Source organism: Panthera tigris, chromosome X, assembly GCF_018350195.1.
Source record: "Panthera tigris isolate Pti1 chromosome X, P.tigris_Pti1_mat1.1, whole genome shotgun sequence".
In the NCBI taxonomy this organism is placed as follows: domain Eukaryota; kingdom Metazoa; phylum Chordata; class Mammalia; order Carnivora; family Felidae; genus Panthera; species Panthera tigris.
The window spans coordinates 46,626,199-46,644,502 of NC_056677.1; the positions used below are offsets into that span (position 1 = coordinate 46,626,199).

Consider the following 18,304-nt stretch of genomic DNA (forward strand, 5'->3'; position numbering starts at 1 on the left):
AAATTCAAGGAGATTAAATATTAAATGAAAACATATTAATGAAAACTGCTTAAGAAGAGTTTAATGAATCGGGCCATATTTACATATACAAAAGAGTTTTAAAAAATTATGTATACTAAATTTGGGGCAACCATGAGGTACCAAAATGACATACCAATTTTCTGGAATTACCTCATTTTCTAAGACTTAAAACCCAAAGACAACAAGTCAGCCTATAATAAAGATATTTTTCCCTGTTATCCCTCTGTACATTCATTTGATTCTCTGTCAATTCCAGTGATGGAATAAATAGCACAACAATACTGGGGAAGACTTTGGAGCTGAAGCCTTTTTAGATTGTCTTCTTACCCTGGAAAAATGGAAGCAGATAGGAGTAAAATGGAGAAGATTGCCAGAAACATATATACATTAGTGCCAGCATTTTTGCCCTCCCAGCTTCTCTTAAGGAGTATTTTTGTGCCCTTCTGTTTCTGATAAAAATTTGTTGCATAGAGCTAAGTTTGAATGTCATTCATTTAAGAACATTTCTGTACTAAGGGAAAGCCCAATGTCAGGATTCTTGTGTACAACTCTGATCTTGAACACTCAATTAGTGGCACTAATTGAGTGCACTAGTGGCACAACAGCCAACAAGGAAAAAATGATTAACAAACCAAACAGGTATTTATTTATTTATTTTAAATGTTTATTCATTTTTGAGAGAGAGAGAGAGAGAGAGAGAGAGAGAGAGAGAGAGAGAGAGAATGTGAGCAGGGGAGGGGCAGAGAGAGAGGGAGACACAGAACCCGAAGCAGGCTCCAGGCTCTGAGCTGTCAGCACAGAGCCCAATGCGGAGCTCTAACCCACGAACCATGAGATCATGACCTGAGCCAAAACTGGACACTTAACTGACTGACCCATCCAGGCGCCCCCAAACAGGTTTTTAAATGATATAGGAAGTAAGGGCAAGATTCCTAAATAGGCAACATAAAGATATACACACACATACATTCCAAAAATTATCAAGAATAAAAAAATGTTATTTGAATGTTATCCAGTGCCTAACTATGCTTTACACACAAAAGGACATTTATTGATTTCATTTCAGAGTATCATATCATACTATAAAAGACCACATTAATTTTTAAAATATTTATTCTTGAGAGAGAGAGAAGAGAGAAGAGAAGAGAAGAGAGAAGAGAAGAGAAGAGAAGAGAAGAGAAGAGAAGAGAAGAGAAGAGAAGAGAAGAGAGTGTGAGTGGGGGAGGGTAAGAGAGAGAGGGAGACAGAATCTGAAACAGGCTCCAGGCTCTGAGCTACTAGCACAGAGCCCAATGCGGGGCTCAGATTCATGAACCGTGAGATCACGACCTAAGCTGAAGTTGGGACGCTTAACCAACTGAGCCACCCAGGTGTCCCTAAAAGACCATTGAATTTAAATTTCACAAACTAGAAAATACCTACATGAAAAGAAGTTCTGTACAAATAAATGTTTTAGCATTTATAAAAAAATATTAACATTACTTATTAACATTACTTAATAACTTCAAAGCTGATCTTTAATATTCATTTCCTACTGATGTAATGAATAAAACCAGAGTATGGTCCTTGGTGCTCTTGTTTTGTATTTTCCCAAGGTAATGCTTCCATTCACATAGTTTTAGTGATCACCCAACTGTAAATGTTTCCATCTCTTATCTCAAACCTTGACCCCTCTTCAATCCAATTTAAAAAGTAACTCCCAAATGTGCTTTTCCAAATGGATGTCAAGTTATTCAATTCAATACACCTAGAATCAAACCTATCATGGCCTTGGCATAACAGTTCATGTAAATTTCTGTGAAAGGTATTACATTTTCTCTGAACCACTCAGACTCAGAACCTTTGGATCTCCCCCTAAACATATATATATCCAGTTTATCACCACATCATGGTAATTCATCCTATACAAGATCTTTTGTCTATTTTCACTTCCACAGTTCTCTAAGCTCTTAATCACCTCATACATGGAATGCTATTACAGTGATCTAAAGGGACTTGCTCCCTAGCTCTGGCCAATACACTCTTCACATTGCCACCAGATTAGTATCAGTTAAATGCTGTTTTCAGCATTTCACTCCTCTTCTCAAAAAACCCAGCCCCTCCCACTTTAATGGCTTCTTAATACTAACAACAGTGGGTATTTAACTTGTTTAGGTGGTGAAATTTTTGGTAGTAGTCATGGTTGTCTCTGCAGAACAAATATATTATGTTTTTCATTATCCTTAAACAAATATAACATCTCATTTATTAAGCTTAAATATATAATTATGTGTTACATCAGATATATGCTATCAAAGTGTAGCACAGACAAGGTATGGCAGTTGCCAAAAGTTGTTTTTTTAAAGTATGTAAGAAAACCTTCTAATGTAAACCCTCCATTTCAACCCAACTGTTATATTCTCTTTCTTGCAAATAAATCTTGCATTTTATCACTTGCATGTCTTTATATCATGCAATTCTACCTATTGACAATTCTCTTCCCACTACACTTGACCAATTTTAATCTTGTCCATTTATCCTTCAAGACCAACTCAAATACTATATCCCACATGTAGCAGTCTCAGACCACTATTACCCTCTATGATCTTCCATTGCCTCTCCTCAACCCACTGCGGACACGCTTTCTAGTATTGGCAGGCAATGTAGAATAACAGTGAAGAACCAAGGTTTTGGGGTCAAACAGATTTGGATTCCCTCTATTATGAACTGAGGTTTTAGGAAAGTTGTTTAATCTTACAAACTTTTCTTCTTGCCTATAAGAGACAGACATTAATTTCTACCTACCTTACAGGTGTTTTGAGGATTGAGATTGTATAATGCAATTATGTTTCAGGGTTCCCAAGACTACTCACAGATTCAGTGATTCAGTCGAAGGTCTCACAGGACTCAGCATATAGTTGTATTCACAGCTAAGTTTATTACAGTGAAAAGATGCATGATAGAATCAACAAGGGAAAAGACACAGGAATGTAGAGAAATTACTGCACAGACTTCCTTATGCTCTCTTCCTATTATAAGGGGGCACTCTTGAGCATGCTTTTTTTTCTCTTAGCAATGAAAAATACAGCATGCCAAAGACATGAGAACTGAAATAACAGACAACTGCCAAAGACTGAGACGGACCACTGTGAGACCTACATGTGTGCCACAGAGGCAATGCAACTGAACTGACATTGGAACAAGAGACCACAAAAGATAGGCTAGAACTCAAGGAAAAAAATAACTGGGTCAATCACTTCGCATAAAAAAAAATCTACATTCTAGATAGGATATTTAAAAGACACCAGAGTCTCATAACAGAATACTCAAAATGTCCAAAATAAAATCAAACATGATTTGGCATACACAGAACCAGGACAATTCCAACTCACATGGGAAAAGATAATCAACAGATACTATTCAGGATGATACAGATGTTGGAATTATCTAACAAAGGCTTTTAACTTTTTTCTATTTGTTTATTTTGGGAAGAGACAGAGAGCAAGCAGGGGAAGGGCAGAGAGAGAGAGAGAAAGAGAGAGAGAAAGAGAGAGAGAGAGAGAGAGAGACAGAGAGAGAGAGAGACAGAGAGGAGGAGGGGGACAGAGAATCCTAAAGCAGGCTCTGTGCTGACAGCAGTGAGCAAACCCAATGCGAGGCTTGAACTCACAAACCATGAGATCAGGACCTGAACAGAAGTTGGATGCTCAACAGACTGAGCCACCCAGGCACCCCTCTAACAGACTTTTTAAAGCTGCAATGATAAAAACGCTCAAATAGCTCAAATCACAAAAACTGTTGAAACTAAGCAAAGTAGAAAGCCTCAGTAAAGAAATAGGTAAAGAGGAGAACATACAGGAAATTTTAAAACCAAAAAATAAAATAACCAAAAAACAAAAACTCTCCTTGGATGGCAATAGCAAAAGGGAGATGACAGAAGACATTTCAATTTTAAGAGAGAAATAAGATTGAAAAACAAGCATGAACAGAAACTAAGGGACCTATGGGACAATAGTAAAACATCAAAAATTTATGTCATCAGAGTCCCAGAAGCAAAGTGAAAAAAAGAGGTGATAAGAAAAAAGATATTTGAAGACATATAAACTGAAATTTGTTAATTTTGGCAAAAGACATAAACCTACAACATATTCAAGAAGCTCGGTGAACCCCAAACAGGATAAAACACAAAGAAACTCCTGTCTAAACACATTATAATTGCTAAAACTGAAACTGAAAAAGTGCTGAAAAATAAGAAGGGAAAAATTCTTAAAGCAACCAGAGCAACACAATGCATTTCATACAGGAAAACAATGATCCAAATATCTATAGATTTCTCATCTAAATCATGGAAGCCAAAAGTAAGTGGCACAGTATTTTTTAAATGCTAAAAGACAGAACTGTCAACTCAGAATTCTATATGCAATAAAAATATCTTTCAGGAATTAAGGTGAAAAAAGACATTCTCAGATAAAAAAAAATTAAGAGTATTAGTCACCAGCAGACCTGTTCTAACTAAAGGAAATTCTTCGAACAGAGGGAGATTATAGTAGTGGGAAACATGAAAGAGTAGGAATGAAGGAAGACCAACAAAATGGTAGATAAGAGAGTAAGTACATTCTTCTTTAGAATTCTGAAACTCAAGCAAAACTGAATTATAACACCGTGTGATGGAGTTTACCATATATGTAGATGTAGATGTAGTACATAAGACAATTATAAAGAAGGAAGAGACCTTTATGGATATAAGGTTTCTACATTCTTTTGGACAAATCCACAATTACAGTTGGAGTCTCTTACACTCTTCTCTCAGTAAACAATAGAAGTAGTGGACAGCAAATGAGCAAGGATACAGAATAACTGAACAATACCTAATTCAAACATCTAGATCTGACATTTAGAGAACACTCTACTCAAAAACAGGGCTATACATTATTTTCAATTGCACATAAAACATTCACCAAAATAGACCATATCCTGGGTCATAAAACCAACCTTAAGAAATTAAGAGGAATCAAAATGATTGGAAATATATTTTCTGGTCATAATGAAAGTGAAGTACAAATGAGTAACAAAGGGATAACAATAAAATCTCAAAACACTTGGAAACTAAACATCATATTACCAAAATAAACTATGGAACAAAAAGGAACTCTCAAGGCAAATCAAAAAAATTTGGAACTGGGGCGCCTGGGTGGCTCAGTCAGTTGAGCGCCGACTTCGGCTCAGGTCACGATCTCGCGGTCCATGAGTTCGAGCCCCGCATTGGGCCCCTGTGCTGACAGCTCAGAGCCCGGAGCCTGTTTCAGATTCTGTGTCTCCCTCTCTCTGACCCTCCCCCATTCATGCTCTGTCTCTCTCTGTCTCAAAAATAAATAAATAGACGTTAATAAAATAAAATAAAATAAAAAAATTTGGAACTGAAAAAAATAACCCAAAATACAACATTGAAACCTAGGGAATGCTAGAGAACAAAGAGTAAACTTCACTGTGTGCAAATTATTAAAAAATCATTTAGGAGGTCAGGTGATTGCAGAATGTGACAAAAGACTCTAATCATTACAATGTATAAAGGAACCTACCATAATGGAGTAGAGAAATAAGTGCTGACCTACATAACTTTGGAAATGAGTGACACCTACAATGTCAAAGGCAAACGAAACTGCACACCAGCACTATATTGTAGTTGATACATGTGTTTCCCACTGGGGTATAAGTTCACAATTCTGAAACCATGATACCTTATACTGGAATTGAAGAATTAAGTAAATGGATGGAGGACGGTGGGAGCCAGGTTTCTCACTTTTGGAGTGGGAGGTTACAGACAAACAAGGAGAGAAGGCTATAATGATCCATGTGGTAATGGATTAAACTTAGAGATAGCAATATGAATGCATGTTTACCTTACTATGGATACAGATGTTTACATATGGAAATATTCATAGATATGGATATGTCAGTTAGTATGCATACATGTATTTCCTTATCTGTCAGCAAAGAAAACTTAAAAGCAATGATACCCCAGTAGCAATTATAATGCATACCAGGCACCCAGATCTTGGTTTCTAGTCTATTCTCCAATAAAAGGAATTACAATTCCTTTTGGAAATGGTGGCTTTTAAGACTGGCGCAGGAAATATACAAAATTAGCCTCTTCTGGTGCCAGTAAACAAAGAAGCCTTCAAAAACAAAATTCTACAAAATAACTGACTAGTACTCCTCAAAACTTTCAGAGTCATCAAAAACAAGGAAGTTCTGAGAACCTGTTAGAACCAAGAAAAGCCTAAGGGGGCATGAACATTAAATATAACATAATAACCTGGATGGGATCTTGGGACAGAAGAAAGATAAGGTAAAAACTAAGGAGATCAGAGTAAAATATGGACTATAGTTAATGATAATGTATCAAGATTGGTTTATTAGTTGTGACAAGTGTACCATACTAATGTAAGATGTTAGTAATTGGGGAAACTGGGTGTGGGGTACTCTCAGTACTATCTTAGGAAACTATTCTCTGTACTATCTTAATAATTTTTCTGTAAATCTAAAACTTCCCCCCACCAATAAAGCTTAATTTTAAAAAATCATAGTAGATGTAGCCAAAGTGGTACTTTTAGGAAAGTTTATAGCATTAAATGCTTGTATTAAAAAAATGAAAGAGGTCTCACACATCAATGATCTTAGCTTCCATTCAAAGAAACTAGAGAAAGGGCAAAATAAAAACAAAGCATGTGTAAAAGGAAGAAAATAATGAAGAGCAGAAATCAATGAAATTTAAAGCAGGAAAACAATAGAAAAAAACAATAAAAGCAAACACTGGATATCTTTGAAAAGATCAATAAAATTGATAAACCTCTGTCAAGACTGACAAAGAAAAAAAAGAGAAGATACAAATTACAAATATCAGAAATAGGTGATGTCACTACAGGTTCCCAAGACATTAAAAAGATAATAATAAACAATTATAAATGAAACGGCGGACCTACGCCAGCCAACTCCATCTTGTTCTGTGTCCTCCACCTTGACCACCCCTCCTCCCCTTGAGTGACCTCCCGCTCACCCGTTCAAACTTCCGGATCAAAACACGCCCGGCAACCTGCATAACAGGACTCCGACCCTTCCCCAGCCAATCGGCTGAGGCCACAGCCATTACCTCACCAACTGCCCCTAGACCCCAATAAAACCTTTGTGCTTTTGAAACTCGCTCTCTCTCCCCAGTATCTCACCGCTGCGTGGGTGCAGGTAGGGGATTGAGCTTGAGCTAGCTCGAATAAAGGCTCTTTTGCTTTTGTATTGGACTCGGCTCCCTGGTGGTCTTTGGAGATCACGAATTCTGGGCATAACAATAAACACAAAGATTAAACAACTTGGATGAAATGGACCAAACCTCAAAAACCACAAACTACCAAAACTTACTCAACAGGAAATGTATAGCCTGAATAAATCTTGTAACTACTATTAAACAATTTGAATTTGTAGTGAAAAAGTTCCCAAAATAGAAATCTCTGAACCCAAGTGGTTTCATTGAAAAATTCTTCCAGACAGTTAAAGAAGAAATAGTACTAATTCAACACAAGCTCTTTCAGATAATAGAAAAAGAGGGAGGAGAAAGACTTCAAAAATGCAGAATAAGAGCCTAGGTGAACTTGCTCTTAAACAATAAAAATATGAGCAAAACAACTCAAACCATTTCAGAACTCTGACAATTATCCAGAGACACAGAATGAAATAAAAATCATTTATTCAAGACAAACTAATGAGATCTGTGACATTTTAACTTGTGGTAATTCCCCTCCCGGCTTCCCTCCCAGGTCAGTGTTGGGATACCTAAAGGCCAGCAGCATTGCAGACAATAGAGATCAGACCTCTTTTTGAGTTCCCTTAAAAGTACCATCCTCAGAGCACAGTCATCTGAACTTGCAACAACCCAGAAAAATCTCTATTCTTAGAGTGTGGTAGATATTTGGTTTCACTTAGAGCTCAGGTCAGCCCAGGCAGGCTGGGTCTGGGGAGTGGGGGAGGGTAGGGAGCTACCTCCAGGGCATTACTGAAACAATAGGAAAGCGCTGGCAACAACTCAGATGCAGTGATTCAGCTGGGGCAAACAAGAGTCTGGCCTAGAATTAAAAAAGAATTCTAGGGCAATTAGATGACCATAGGAAACTTTTAAAACCTCTGACATATTCCTGGGAATATAAATGTCTGGCAAGCCAGGAAAGACCTAAGAAAGGAAAAAGTACCAACCACTCAATTCTGGCTGCACTTCAGTTCCTGGACAAGCAGGAAAGAAATTCAAAAGTTGTCTTGTAAAGTAAAGCTAGAAAGTGCGCCTTCTCACAGAGATTCCCTTGGCAAAAATATCCAGATGAGTCATTTAATGAAATCTTCTGGCCAATCATTGGCTCACCACTAAATGTACTGACCCAGGTATGAACCTTAGCATGCCAGGCTTAAAAATAAAAACAAAGTTTTTAAATTCATTTTTATTTATTTTTAAGTTTACTTATTTATTCTGAGAAGAGAGCACGTGCAAGCAGGGGAGGGGCAGAGAGAGAAGGAGGTAGAAAATCCCAAGCAGGCTCTGAGCAATCAGCGCAGAGTCAGATGTGGGGTCAACCTCACAAACCCTGAGATCATGACCTAAACCGATATCAAGAGTCAGATGCTTAGCCAACTGAGCCACCCAGGCACCCCAACAAAATTAAAAAATTTTTTTTAATGTTTATTTATTTTTGAGAGAGAGACAGAGTGTGAGCGGGGGAAGGGCAGAGAGAGAGGGAGACACAGAATCTGAAGCAGGCTCCAGGCTCTGAGCTGTCAGCACAGAGCCTGATGTGGGGCTCGAACTTGCAAATGTGAGATCGTGACCTCAGTTGGATGCTTAACTGACTGAGGCACCCAGGTGCCCCCCAAAACAAATTTTTTTTTAAGTTGCAAAGAACTCAATGGCCTACACTGCAGGGAATATAGAGTAGTGTTGGAAAATCACTAAACGAATAACCAATACCCAGAAAATGCCAGAACAATAATAAACAAAATACAACAGACCTTGGTGGGGAAGAGGGTGGAAGAATCTGATACTAGAGCTGTTACAACATATTACCTATAGTGTCCAGTTTTTATCACAAAATTAAGAGACATGCAAAGAAATAGGAACATATGCCACACATACAGACAAAAAAAGTCAACAAAAACATCCTGAAGGGGGCCTAGATTTTGGTCTTAGTAGACAAAGCCTGTATTCAAATTTAAGGAAACTATGCCTAAAAATTTAAAGGAAAGTATGATAACAATGTCTCAAATCAAATAGAGAATATCAATAGAGATAGAAATTATTTCAAAAAACAAATTCTGGAGTTTAAAAGTACAATAAGTGAAATAAAAAATTCACTAGAGTGGCTCAACAACAGATATGGGAGGGCAAAATAAAGAATCAGCCAACAAGAAGATCAATTAATGGAGAAATCCACTCTGGAGAAAAGAAGGAAAAAAAGAGTAAAATAAAATAAACAGAGCCTTAGTCACCTGTGGAATACTATTGTTGCAGGATTTTTTTTACCTCACTACCTGGAGTTCGTTGTCTCGCTGCTTCTTCGAAGAATGAAGAGGTAGACACAAAATGAGCAGCAGGCAAAAGTTGTGGTTTATATACACAGTGGAATACTACATGGCAATGAGAAAGAATGAAATATGGCCTTTTGTAGCAACATAGATGGAACTGGAGAGTGTTATGCTAAGTGAAATAAGTCATACAGAGAAAGACAGATACCATATGTTTTCACTCCTTTGTGTATTCTAAGAAACTTAACAGAAGACCATAGGGGAGGGGAATGAAAAAAAAAAAGTTCAGAGAGGGAGGGAGCCAAAATATAAGAGACTCTTACGATCTAAGAACTGAGGGTTGATGGAGGGTGGGAAGGAGGGGAAGGTGGGTGATGGGTATTGAGGAGGGCACCTGTTGGGATGAGCACTGGGTGTTGTATGGAAACCAATTTGACAATAAATTTCATATGTAAAAAAAAAAAGAAAAGAAATTGGGCTTCCAGGTGTTTGTTTCCCAAATAAAAACATAAAACACACTCACATGCTCTCCAGAATCTATCATCTATCCTCACCATTATTTCATAAAAGAATACTTAATACCAAAAAGGTAGAAAAGAATCTCAGGATAATGTGCACTTCTTTACAGCGTATTAGCTTAATAAGAAATAAACTTAATATCATTATATTTCTAATTTTGCTGATCTTTCACCAGTTTTTTAAAACCACTTTCAGGACCGCTTTACCTGTGGCAACTGCGACATTGTCCACATGTGTCCAGGACTGGGGGCGGCTGCGAAGTTTGCTTTTGAAAGATCTTGGTCTACGTGGTGATGATGGTGGCAAAGGAGCCTCTGATGATTGGATTTTGCTATCTTTAATTGCCCGAAGGCGTTCATAGAGCTCTTGCAGCTCCTTATTCTGCTGGGTTTGAAGAATTACCACCTCCTGAATGTGTCTAAATGAAAATAATGCAGAAAGCATTTTAATAGCACTGACACCATACAGATAAGCCAAAAAACTCTATGCAATACAAGTAAAGTTTAACAAGGAATTTAGATTAAGAATGTAAAAATAAAGAATATTCACAGTTTTAGGATGGGATATGCTTTCCTAAGCACAACATTAATCAGACATTAAGAAAAAATTAAACAAACTGGAGTGCCTACGTGGCTCACTTGGTTAAGCGTCTGACTCTTGGCTCAGGTCATCTCATGGTTCATGAGATCCAGCCCTGTCTCTGGCTCTGTGCTGATGGGGGTAGGGACTGCTTGGGATTCTCTCTCTCCCTCCCTCTCTGCCATTCCCCTACTCTCTTGGGTGCTCTCTCTCTCTGTCTTAAAATAAATTTAAAAATCTGTGAAATGATTTTAATAAAATGAAAAAAGTAAACAAATTGACAAGAAAAAATTTCTAAAATTTCAATATAGTGAAAGACAACAAAACAAAATTTAAAGTCACACAGTATTAGTAATATTAACCTTTTCTTTATTATATGTTGCAAATATAAACAACAAAATGTATTCAACATATAGTAAAAGATTCATAGAATACACAAATAGTTCCTAAAACTCAATAAGAGAAAAAAAAAGAAACGTAATAGGAAAAAGGGGAAAGAATATGAGAAGGTGACTCCAAGGAAGAGGAAATACAAGTAGCCAATTAAACATGAGATGATGTACAACTTCACTTTTAACTGGGAGAATAAAATTATTTTTTAAGAAAAATTTTTAAATTCATCTGATTGGAATAAAAGAAAAAGGATCAATAATATCCAGTCCAATGTTGGGGCACCTGGGTGGCTCAGTTGGTTGAGTGTCCAACTTTGGCTCAGGTAATGATCTCACGGTTCAGGAGTCTGAACCCTGCGTTGGGTTCTGTGCTGACAGCTCGGAGCCTGGATGGAGCCTGCTTTGGATTCTGTGTCTCCCTCTCTCTCTGCCTCTCCCGCACTCATGCTCTGTCTGTCTCTCTCTGTCTCTCTCTCAAAAATAAATAAACATTCAAAAAATATCCAGTCCAATGTTGCTAAGAAATGGGAAGACAGATGGGGCACTTGGGTGGCTCAGTTGGTTAAGAAGTGGGAAGACAGGCTCTCATATATTTTTTAAAGTAATCTCTACACCCAACCTTGGGGCTTGAACTCATGATTATGACTGAGCTAGCAAGGTGCCCCACTTTCATATATTTTTGTTTGGTGTATAAAATGATATAGCTACCTTAGACAACAATTTTAGCAGTATCTATCAATTTCATGTGCACATACCTTTTAACCCAGAAATTCTATTTTTGGGTATCTATCCTACAAAAAATACATTAAGTATGTAAAAATGTAAGGATGTTTAACTTTGTGTACTTCAACATTATTTTTCTTTTTTTAACATTTCAAGTTTTTATTTAAATTGTTTACATAAGAAAAACATGGAATAAAACTGAAATGTCCATTAATGAGGGATTAAATAAACTTTGGCTATTCTAATGTATGGAACAAAGACTATTTGTGCAAACGTGTGTATACACACACACACGTGCACAACAATGTTAAGTAAAAAAATTTAGAATAACATATATTACCCCACTTTTATAAAAAGCAAAAAGTATGTATTTGTAAATGCATAGAAAAATTACAGGTCAGGCATACCAAACAGTTCACAGTGGTTGCCTCTGAGAAATGAGATCAGGGCATGAGAAGTATGAGACTGTTTTGTGTGCTTTATTACTGTTGTGATATTATGATTTATATTAACATCTTTATGCCTGTTCCTGGCACCTAATTCTGAAAACTCTTGTAATTTCCTAAGCTACAAAGAACAGTGGGAGAATCTTTCGTTTTAATATTTGGTCTGTTTTCCTCAAATAGCTCCAGTTCCTAAAATAGCTCCAGAGTGATAAAGGTGAAAGGAATCTTATTTATCACAAGCCCCTTGGAATCACACCTGAGATTATATTAATGACCTTACTTTTAAAAAGCCCCTAAGGATGGAGAATGCTTGCCAGGAGAACCAACTCAGTGATTACAGTGGGACTTTCAGCCCCTCCCACTCCACCTCCGGGGAGTGGACAGAAGCTACAGACTGAATTTATTAGTCGCCAGCGGCCAATGATTTAATCAATTGTGCCTACCATAATGAAGCTTTCATAAAAATCCCTGAACTATAGGGTTTGGAGAGTTTCTAGGTTGGTAAACACATGAAGGTGTTAGGAGAGTGTCACTCCCAAGAGGGTATGGAAGCTCCATGCCCCTTCCCCTACACCTTGCCATCTGACTATTCCTCAGTTGTGTCCTTTTATAATAAATTGATAATCTAGTAAGTAAACTGTTCTCCTGAGTTCTGTAAGCCACTCTAGTAAATTAACTGAACCCAACGAAGGGTTTCTGGAAGCCTGTGATTTATAACAAACAGGTCGGTCAGAAGCATAGGTAACACCGCCTGGACTTATGATTGGCATCTGTGGGACTGAGACCTTAACCTGGGAGATCTGATGGTATCTTTGCAGTTCTCAATCATCAACAATTTTCAGTCATTAAAATGTCACCAATTGTAAATTAGCTACCTGTCAAACACTTTGTTCTATAGAATTTGGGGCACTCAGATTTGTGACAAACGAGAAACAATCCTGGGGTGCCTGGGTGGCTCAGTCGGTTGGGCGTCCGACTTCGGCTCAGGTCATGATATCACAGCTCCTGAGTTCGAGCCCTACGTCGGGCCCTGTGCTAACAGCTCAGAGCCTGGAGCCTGCTTTGGATTCTGTGTCTCCCTCTCTCTCTGCTCCTCCCCCATTCATGCTCTGTTTGTCTCAAAAATAAACGTCAAAAAAAATTTTTTTTTAAAAAAGAGAAACAATCCTTACTTTTCTCGTAATCTTTGAAGCTCCACCTTCAAATCCTCATCCTCTATTTCTGAGTCATCATCACTGCTCATTGGAGAAGACGGTGAATAGAAGAGTGAGCTCTGTGTTTGAGCAAAGGTTTTTTCTTCACGGAGTGGTAAGCACTGATCACTCACTGGAGCAGTCTTTGCCACTGACCTCCCTCTGCCAGCAAGAGTGGCTGAAAATTCACTATCAGAGCTAGGATGTTTCCCAGCAGTAAATGTCTCTCTCTCTTTAAGCAATAGTTCAAGTCCAGAATGCATACTACTTCCCGTGGCTGAGTTTTCTTCCAGTTCCTTTTCTGGGGTCATCAAAGATACATCAGTCTCACAAGCTGTGTTGAAAGATGAGTAGTTGTCACCTTGTTTGGCAATTCTTTTATCTCCTTTAAAGGTTTCACGATGAGCTCGTAACTTCTGAGAAGAAAGTGAAGCTTGTGGATTGCACATGGAAGGTTCCATTTTCACTAACTGAGACTTGGCTATTTCAGTAAAGGCTAGAACTTCTTCACTAGAATGGGTTGTCATTTTATTGAATGCTGGTATGTGTTCTATTCCAAAAGATGTCACTTTCACTGACTGCTGCTGAGGAACTGTAATCACCTGAGATACAAAAAAAGGCAAAAGTGGCTGGCTCTATCTAACCAAAGAGTAAACCCACAAAGAAATTCAATATCAAAATATGGTACAGACAAGTGGATGGTGTGCTGTGATGTATATCTATCAATGATACCCAAATTTAAAAGCCACATTTAGAATTCCCATATTCAGAGTCTTTCAAGTGGGCCCCTTGGGTAAAGAAAATTGGCTTCATATTGCTCAAACAAAATTCCACAATTAAAAAAAATTCAATAATTCAAGTTGCTGAGATTCTAAAGGATAAGAAATTAGATTTATTAAAAAGATGACCCAATCACCCCCCACCAAAATGATGACTCATTTCTGTGCTCTTTTCCAGCTACAAAAATCCCCATTTCTTTAGACTCACCTTTATTGGAAGGCTACAAAAGGTAAGGGGATGTGTATTAAATATGACATTAATCTACACTGAAAATAAGGATCATCTACATACCAAGATCTTCAATACTATTACCTTTTACAATGCCCTTGTAGATAAAGATTCAACCAAAGAACACAAACCTGGAACCGACCCCGCTGAAATGATCCACACATCACTTTGCATCTACTCAAAGCCCTAGTATCAGCTGTGGACTCTCCTGTCAGAGGAATGGGATCAGGAGCAACTGCTGATCTCATATCTTCTGTTTCCACTGTAAGTTTTGCAAAATTGTAAGCAGAAAAGAGAAAATTGTTTATTAAGACTAAATTTGTTTACATTACCAAAAATGAAGAAAAGTAGAAAAGCTTAAGCCCTGCTAGATAATTAAAAAGTGTTAATGTAATAAGCAACATTGTAGAAGTCCCTAACTCAAAATCAGACGTATGATTTATCCCGAGACTTAGTATCTACGTGAAATGAATAATTGTAAAACCAAATTAGTTACAAAAGTAAAAATAAAATGGCAATGACATTAATGGGACATGTCACATACATGGGCTACGTGGAAAAAGTGGTAAGATCTGTATATGAACAAACAAACAAACAAAAAAAACAGAAGTAAATGAAAAGTGATGTTACCTAGTCTATGTCCCTGACTGTAAGCACACTACCTTGACGGACTTTTGATCTCTTGAAAAAGCTGGTTGACTGCCGTAGCCTGTATGCCCAGCTTTTTAATTTGCGAGTCCAGGATTTCTTGCTAATAGGATTTTTGAGACTAGGACAAGTAAAGCTTAGGCCAAAATATCCACCTCCTGTCTGCAGATGAATGGCTCCACCACTTGACACAGCAGCAGGATAGGTCTCTGGATCCCCTGGAAGTGAAGCATCTGGAGACATCTCCTGATGGAGACAAAAAGAGAAAAACCAAAATGGTAATAATTTAGACATGGTGAATCAGTTGCTTATACCATTAGAGTTTCTTGCATTGACTAATCAGTAATCAAAAATAGAATGCTATGTATACTTGCATTAATAGCATTTATTCATCACAATGAATCTGAAGTATTCAACTTATAGGAATTAATCCTTCCCCTTTCTTTAAAAATATTAGACTTAAGATAAATAAAAGAGCAGAATATAAATCTTCCAGCCTAGGATATTTTTTATTATAACAACTTTGAAAACTGAAAATTAAAATTGTTTCCTTCATATGTTTCATTTACTAAAAAAGGTTACTGAAACCCTATGCTTTTAAAAGGAAACTTTTCATTTATGCTCATATTATTCAACAGAGTTAAAGATGCCTAATACACATGAAAACATAGAAAAACAAGATATCTAGGCATTTATATTTATAGAGAAATATTATCAAATCAAATTTCTTAACTTTATGTAAGCACACAAAATCTTACAATAGGCCTCAAAAGTATTTCAAATTCTTGATAGAAATATTATTAATATCAGGCCATAGCTGGCTATAAAATCAGTTTTTCCTCTTGTCCTCCCATCCCTCCCAACAAAATGCCAGAATTAACTGTTGTATTCTAAATGAGTACTTTAAAAATAAATCCTCTATAATAATTAATATAAAAAATGCACAACCACAAATACTTTGGAAAATATGGAAATGGTCTCTACTAATCTAGAAAATCAAATGAGTATTTAAAAAGTTCAAAGAATGGGATTCAGCATTTGTTTGCAAGAAGGATGGCCTAAGTGGCACTAAGTACACTGGAGTCTTAAATCAGCATTATTAACACTTAGGGCATGTCAACAGTTATTAAAATTCTGATCAGTCAGTTCTTATTTTCCAAAGTCCCATTTTGGACTAGTAATAATGCTACTTTCTTGAAGAGAGAAAAAAAAAACCTCTCAATAATATTATAATTTAGAAAATGTTGCACTGGTCCCACTTCAATTACAGAAAAATTTTAATAAGTAATAACTGAATCAAGATGGTAAGTTAAATACAAGTTCTAGCCTACCTTACAAATCCAAATTCATAGACACAACAGAAAACAAAGATACAGACACATACATATATGACTAAAGGAGGAAAAAGCAGCCCATGACACATGCAGGAACTGTTTCAAAATGCTGCAAACTTGGGTGGCAGATACAGACAGTAAGAGAGAGCCCTGGCCAACTTAAAGGAAGAGTGGTTGACTAGAATGCTTACAAAGCTATACCCAATATGTCTCCTTTATGCCTCCTAAACATCATCTCATAACACTCTCCTACTTACTGGACTTCTTTTGGTTCCTTGAACAGGTCTCCACCTGTGAATGTCACCATCACACACAAGTTCTTCCCTCACCACCTTGTAATAAAGTAATCCCCTACTTGTTCTATTATAACCCTTTATTTGTTTAGCGTTTGTCTTCCACTACTAGAATTTGAGGTCCACAAAAAAGAGATCTTGACTTACTGAATGGGAGAAAACTGGTTGGGGTACTAAAGAAAGAACAGCCAGGAAGTTCTCTTTCCCTCCTGACCTCCAAAGCAAGCAAAAGGGAGAGACATCTGCTCCCAAATAAGAGTGGTGAGAGGCAAATGTTTGTGGCCACGAGAAAGATCAGCAATGGGGAAAGGAGACAACATCCAAGAGGAAGGGGAAGCCCTTCTACCTGTGAAGACTATTAGGCCACCTTCCAGGCAGCATTTAGAGAAAAGTTGTAATATCCAGAGCCAAGAAGCCTGTCCCATGCCTTTCCCACAATTACTGGAGGAAGGCTACAGCAATTATATATAGCATTTAGAGAGACAAACAAGGAATCTTACACAGGTTAAAGAAAATATGAGTACACAACTAAGAATCACCAAACACTTACCGGAAAGCAATACTATAAGAAAACACTAGGGGTGCCTGGCTGGCGCAGTTGGTTAGAATGTGTGACTCTTGATCTTGGGGTTGGGGATCTCCACAATGGGTGTGGAGACTACTTAAAAAAATAAATAAAAAGTTAAAAAACAGGGGCACGTGGGTGGCTCAGTCGGCTGAGCGTCCAACTTCGGCTCAGGTCATGATCCCACGAGTTCAAGCCCTGCATCGGGCTCTGTGCTGACAGCTCAGAGCCTGGAGCCTGTTTTGGATTCTGTGTCTCCCTCTCTCTCTGCCCCTCCCCTGCTCATGCTCTGCCTCTCCCTCTCTCTCAAAAATAAATAAACATAAAAAAAAATTTAAAAAAAAGTTTAAAAACCCACTAAATTCAATAAACAGAAGAATAGCCAAGGAAATAGCATTAGTAACATAGAATAAGACTGTAATACCTCCAGAAAGATGTGTGAATATACTACAACCATAAGAAAAAGAATGAACTACAGTTATTGGAAATTAAAAATATAATCCTTGACATAAAAAAATACCTGAATAAAAGTCTGGAAACAGCATAAAAATTGAGAAATTCTCCAAGTACAAAAAGCAAAAGGACAAAGAGATGGAAAACATGAAATGATAAGTTAATGGATAAGAAAAACAGGAAATGAAGAAATAAAACTATTTTTCACAGATGATATGATCTTATATATTATACAGAAAATCCTAAATAATACACACACTCAGCGAAAATTGAAGGTACAACATCAACCCTTAAAAATTAGTTGTATTTCTGGGGCACCTGGGGGCTCAGTCGGTTAAACGTCAGACTCTTGGTTTCGACTCAGGTCATGATCTCATGGTTTGTGAGTTCGAGCCCTGCATCAGACTCTGCACACTGATAGCTGCAGAACCTGCTTATGATTCTCCCTCTCCCTTTCTCTCTGCCCCTCCCCCACTCTCGCTCTCTCTCTCTCTCTCTCTCTCAAAATAAGTAAATAAATTAATTAAAAATTAGTATTTCTATACACTAGCAATGAAAAATCTGAAAAGGAAATTAAGAAAACAATTCCATTT

The 18,304-nt window shown here is 37.4% G+C and overlaps 1 protein-coding gene across 1 annotated transcript in view; it reads right to left on the bottom strand.

Annotated features, from left to right (window-relative positions):
• The window catches only part of WNK3 (WNK lysine deficient protein kinase 3), a 183,176-nt gene that overhangs the window by 22,266 nt on the left and 142,606 nt on the right, over positions 1-18,304 (bottom strand). The window contains exons 18-21 of the mRNA XM_042974715.1: positions 15,222-15,312; positions 14,550-14,680; positions 13,390-14,012; positions 10,284-10,495 (exon numbers count right to left, since the gene is read on the bottom strand). Of these exons, the coding sequence (XP_042830649.1) occupies positions 10,284-10,495; positions 13,390-14,012; positions 14,550-14,680; positions 15,222-15,312 (1,057 nt within the window). The remainder of the gene's footprint in view (positions 1-10,283; positions 10,496-13,389; positions 14,013-14,549; positions 14,681-15,221; positions 15,313-18,304) is intronic.